Source organism: Neodiprion pinetum, chromosome 3, assembly GCF_021155775.2.
Source record: "Neodiprion pinetum isolate iyNeoPine1 chromosome 3, iyNeoPine1.2, whole genome shotgun sequence".
Classification (NCBI taxonomy): Eukaryota; Metazoa; Arthropoda; class Insecta; order Hymenoptera; family Diprionidae; genus Neodiprion; species Neodiprion pinetum.
Genome location: NC_060234.1, coordinates 11,039,988 through 11,045,987, shown reverse-complemented (window position 1 = coordinate 11,045,987; position 6,000 = coordinate 11,039,988). Strand labels below are relative to the sequence as shown.

At 44.8% G+C, this 6,000-nt stretch overlaps 1 protein-coding gene across 1 annotated transcript; it reads right to left on the bottom strand.

The window, feature by feature from the left end:
• Positions 1 to 1,792: 1,792 nt before the first annotated feature.
• Positions 1,793 to 3,170, bottom strand: LOC138190586 (uncharacterized). The gene is made up of 3 exons (XM_069134332.1): positions 3,098 to 3,170; positions 2,090 to 2,868; positions 1,793 to 1,945 (listed from the first exon to the last, which is right to left on the bottom strand). Exons 1-3 carry the CDS (start codon positions 3,168 to 3,170, stop codon positions 1,793 to 1,795), a joined length of 1,005 nt encoding a protein of 334 aa, XP_068990433.1.
• Between the last annotated feature and the right edge of the window lie 2,830 nt (positions 3,171 to 6,000).

Sequence of the window (6,000 nt, the reverse complement as noted above, 5' to 3'; positions counted from 1 at the left end):
ACGTCAAAAATGCTTTCAACTCTGCTAGCTGGGACTGCGTAATGCGCGCCCTTGAAGAGAAACGAGTTCCAGGGTATTTGCGTAGAACGGTAGCAAGCTACTCCACAAACAGAGTCCTCAAATATGACACAGAAAGTGGTCCTAAGGAGTATGATATTACTGGTGGTGTACCACAGGGCTCAGTTCTAGGTCCTCTGCTATGGAATATCATGTACGATGGTCTCCTGAAAATGGCATTGCTAGCAGAAGTGAAACTGGTAGCGTATGCAGATGATGTTGCCGTGCTGATTGTCGCGAAGCATCTTGAAGAGATAAATCTGGCCTTCGACATTACATGTAGACGGATTAACTTATGAATGGATACGGTGAACTTGCAACTAGCTAAGCATAAAACCGAAGCAGTGCTCATTACCAGCAGGAAAGCGATGGAAACCATCAAGTTACAAGTTGGGGAACTTGAGATCACATCACAACCGTACATTCGGTACCTGGGAGTGATACTTGATGCTCGACTCAATCTCAAGCAACAAGTCGAACATGTGACTGCCAAAGCATCAGTAGTTAGAGCGAGTCTAGCACGACTCATGCCTAACGTTGGTGGACCAAAGCAGAGCAGAAGACTACTGCTGTCATCAGTAGTAACATCCGTGCTCACATATGGTATATCCATTTGGGCTGATACATTAGAGACGCAAGAATCATGGAGAAAAGCGGGTCCAATTTATAGACAGAGCGCTCTCAGAGTTGCCAGCGCCTTCCGCACAATATCAGAAGAAGCGGTGTGCGTCATTGTTGGAACCCTACCGCTTAGAGTACTAGCAGAGGAAAGACGGGCCCTTTACCAACGAAAAAGGTCAACTGCACTGAGCCCTGAAGAACTTGGAACAGAAGAACGGCAGCACAGCATCTCGCGATGGCAACTTGAGTGAGACGCCGCAGCAAAAGGAAGATGGACACACCGCCTCATACCAAAGATCGATGTTTGGCTGAGCCGAAACCATGGCGACGTCAACTATTACCTAACTCAGATGTTGTCAGGACATGGGTGCTTTCGAGAGTACCTGCACCGCTTTAAGCACGACGATTCTCCGGAGTGCCCGTCTTGTCCGGGGGTTATTGAGGACGCAGGGCACGTTTTCTTTGTGTGTCCACGATTTGATCCTCAGCAAAATGAGTTAGAAAGGATCCTGAACAGGAGAATCCAACCAGAGACAATAGTAGAGGCAATGTTGTCGAGTCAAACTGCTTGGAACGCTACAAGCACTTTTGCCACAGAAGTCCTTTCAGAGCTGCGTTCCATTGAAAGAAAAAGAGCGAATGATAGAAACTAGAAGGAAGGAAAAATGACACCTTAGCCACCAGAAGGAAGAACAGTAGCTAGATCCTCCCTTCACGAAGTAATGCCTGACGGCGGTTTCCATGAGGGATTAGAGGAAAGAAGGAAGAAGGGGTTTAGGGTTGAAGGGGTTTAGGGTTTAGTGGGTAGGGGCGTTAGCGTCGAGATTTAGTGTGACGCTGCGTCGAGTCGCCACATATCCAGGCCAAACAGCTATGCCTGGAATCCGTAAAGAGGATTCCCCCCGCCCAAGGAAAAAAAAAAAAACACACACCGCTGAAGGAAGGTTTAAAATGGCGTTTTGAATGCTTTTAACAATTTTTTTATTTAACATCAATTACATTCAGTTTTCTCATTCTATTCTAAATTATCTTATTCTAAATTTTAACGAGTAAAATTTTACATATTATTTTCAATATCCGTATTAATTAAACATATTATTATTCCAAAATTGACTTATACCAATTTTTTAACAGTACTACTGATCAGATTATATTCAACAATGCGATCATGCAAGATCATGCAGTAGGCAGAAGTGTGTGGTGGGAACGTAATGCTACAGTCACATTCCAATCGAATGTCCACTGGTCCAGTTTTCAATGTTTCGTTCTGCTTGGAGCAATCGATGACGATGAGGGGAGCTTGGTTTATAAATTCACGCCTCGATAGCAAAGGCTCAGCTTCTTTGTTATAGTAGGTCATTTGAAACCGAACATACATATCATAGAGAATGGCGTATTGATTATTGTATACATCAAAATTCGTATTTCCGTAGGGATAGCACTGTGAGTTGAGGAAGAGTTTTACATCTCTGATCCGACAATGATTAAATACGCCAGCATTTTTCAGCGGCTCGTTTCTCCTTGCAGTTTGAAATCCTAGAACGACATATCTCGGCTTCTCAAGCTGCGTCGATGTCTTAACTGACCATATATGCCGCGTTGTTGATGGGAGCATCGGATACACGTACGTTTCCCAAGAACAAAAACTCATGGATATGGCCGGACCCTTGGCGATGTAGTTGAGTAACTGGATTTTCGGTTTATCTGCCAGTTTGATGTAGGGCAACAACCACTCGATTTTATTCAGGGTGATTTTAAAGTTTTCCGTTGCCGAGGTCTGAATCACGGCATTCAAATCAGTGTTGAAACGTGTGAGAATTAACTCATGTTTAGCATTGACGATGACTCGACGATAATCTTCGGCGAAGCATAGCACATAAGTTAACGGTAAAACAACATCGAAATTTCCAGCGGCATCGGTTAGTTCCTTATCCCCACTCAACCACCCGGTATTCTCCAGACTATATTGCTGGCCTGGAGTCAAGGATACGTAACCCTTCACAGTGCAGGTGATGCCAACATTTTTATTCCGATCAATCTCTACACCGTTCAACTTGTAGCGAACTTCCTCAAACAAATGACAAACGGCCATATTGATCAATTTCGTAACCGTCACCGCAGCCACACCATCATCCTTTGCGATTTTTCCATGAATGTGTAGAGAGCTTTTACTGGGCAGTAGACGCAAGTCTTGATGTTGAACAACAATATGGATTTCATCGTTGTTGTGGAAGGTGGATGATGCAAACGGCTGATGAGCATGAATCTCAGAGTGCGCGATCGATTCGTCGAATACCACAGATTTCTGTATTCTTATTATTTCTTCTATGGTAATACACACACAGGATGCAGCGAACACGAATTCTTATTTTCCAATATTTCCACGTAATCGAAGACCCAGGCTCTGGAGAAACCGAACGTTCAGACGTGTCAGGCTCGTAGGCGGTGTAAACGTTGTCAGAGGTGTCGGGCGACTGATGATTTTTGGCCATGACGTTTGACTTTTATAACTTTTGCCCAAGTTTCTCGTCTCAAACACGATTCCCATTATTCGAGTGATTTCACGTGTAAACGTACAGTTATCGTTTCGCCGCGAAAATTAACCAGCTCGTCGTCTTGATCGACTGTTCTCAGCTGTAAATGATGTATCGACTGTACGGCGATTGGCAGGTAAGTGACGTTGGTAGGCACTTCGACAATCTCATATCCCGATGGAACGGTTGGGAAAAATTCGTGAATCGTGTGATCTCGATGCTCGTTTATGTACGCCCCTGTGGTTATGCTACACTCAACGCGTAAAGTATTAACCTTCAGTGTGGCTACGGGTAATTCAGATTTATGAGTAACGTTTCGTGATAGCTCAACCGCCTTAAATCCCAATAATCGGCCGATGAAATCTTTGGGCTTAAAGTCCACCACATGATTGCATGTGACTTCACTGTTAAGCTCGTTGTTGTTAGCTGTCAGACTGAGGGTGATGTCGGAGGGTAGCTCCTTATGCAGAAAATTTTCAATATCCTCAATTTCATAGCTTCCCGTGGGTATCGCGATGCTCTCTCTGCTGTTGTCCGTTCGTTTCAGGTAAAATTGATTACACCTCTCATGAATATTGGGTATTGAATTGAATGTCAGGAACTCGACGAGTCCGAGAACATAGTTCTTCTCTAGTGATAACTCGATTGGGGGGAAATATTGAGCCTCCAGCACGGAGGATGTGCCTGACAGTGTTAACGTCAACGATTCCGGCATGATTAATGCTTGCTCATGTAACACTTGACTTTTTATAGTTGTTCGCTGAGAAATTTGAGACACAAGTGGCCGCAAATCACAGTATCATATTCTTGATACCTCTTATGATTGTATTCAACGCTACCAACACCGAGATACCTCATCAAGTCCTTAGGCGGTTTCAAATCACCGAAACTATCGAAATACACAACATGGTCACCATTCTTGTTGCACGCAACCCAATGTGTCCCCGGACCGTTTTTATCATCAAGATTAATAATTGCGGATTCTTGCATTGTTGGTCCTGATTTCGGCAGATCATTCCGCATGAAAACACCTCGAAAATGCGAAATTTTCATATTTTTAGCATAGTTGCGTAAATCAATGTTGGTGAGAGCTCGGTGTGGTAGCTTTACTAGTTTTTTGCCGGACGTAAGTACAGGCCCATTCCGCTGCGGTAGGGTCACAGGTATAATCCCTTGCTCAAAGCAATCGCCTCCATTGTTGCATTGTGCCGTTTGGCCTCGTTCAACTCATGTTTGTTGACACTAGCTTCATTGACAGCTTCAGCTATACCCGCAGCATCACCCGCAAGAGCCCCAGTAGCGCTTAGACCGGCCAGAATTGGAATGAGGAACGGCAGAATGCCGCCAATTTTATCAGGCACAGGTATAACGCGAGGCATACGAATATTCTTCCCAGTCCCACGCGCAGCCGCACGAGCACCCGCCAACGCCGACTCGACAGCTTTATAACCCGGTCGCATGGCGACCTTTGCTGCTGTGATGATAGATTTGAGATTCACAGTTCTCTTACGCTGTTTACTCTTCCCGCCAGTTCCAGATTTCATCTTCGCAGCCACTCCAAGTTTCGACCGTTTTGCAGCTAAGCCCATTCCGAGTTTAGATTTAGCTTTCATGGTGTTGGTGACTCCCCAGGCTACAGCCTTTTCACCCACACTGGCGTCCTTGGCCAAAACGCGATTCCACGCCTTCTCAGCGAGCGCTTTGTCGGCAAGATTTCTCGCTGCGATATCGCGATTCTTTGCGTATGCAATGTCGTGGTCTTTACACGCGGCATCCAGCGGATTGATCCCCAAATCTCCACGAGCCACCCTCTTGGCCAATTTCGTTCCAGGTCCGCAGTACTGATACCCTGGCACATGCAATTCAACTGGGAGATGATTGATGATTTTATTTAACAAACCACCACCACGTTTCTTCCGTGTGCACATCCTCATAGTCGGGCAACATCTAACGCGACTTCTATAAAAGGCGGAATTTATATACCGTCATCTCAGTTTTCGTTGTCATGCTAACGAAGCATCATGAGATTTCAAGATCAGCCCCATCAACTACCTATCGCAAATTTCGATGAAATGGTTCGACGTGGTAAGAGGAAGATAGGAAAACGACATGCAAAATTGCTGCCAAATACCGTGAGAGCAATTTTCTGCGGGCTATCCAATTGCGGTAAAACTAACGCTCTTCTCGCACTCATCACCCGTGGCAATGGATTGCGATACGAAAATGTCTACGTCTATTCGAAATCTCTCATGCAACCAAAGTATCCATTTTTGAAAAAGTTACTAGAACCCGTGCAGGGAGTGAGTTATTTTCCGTTTCGCGAAAACGATGAGGTTGTAAAACCGGAAGATGCTCGCCCCAACTCTGTTATGATTTTCAAAGATGTGGCTTGTGAAAAGCAGGATAATATCAGAGCATACTTCAGCATAGGCAGGCATTGCGATATCGATAGCTTTTATCTAAGTCAAACGTACGCGCGCATTCCATAACTTCTAGTGCGTGACAATGCAAACTTATTGGTGCTATTTCGGCAGGATGATATGAATCTGAAACATATCTACAACGATCATGTGAATACGGACATGACGTATCAGGAATTTAAAGACTTGTGCTCCGCATGCTGGAGTGATGGCAATTACAGTTTTACCGTAATTGACAAGGATAACGAAATCAATGGGGGGTGATAGAGGAAGGGGAATGACTGCTTTATAAGCATAAACTATCATAAACTTGCACAGTTTGGTTGCAACAATCGAGCCGGCAACATGGAGAGTGCCAAGATTCGCAA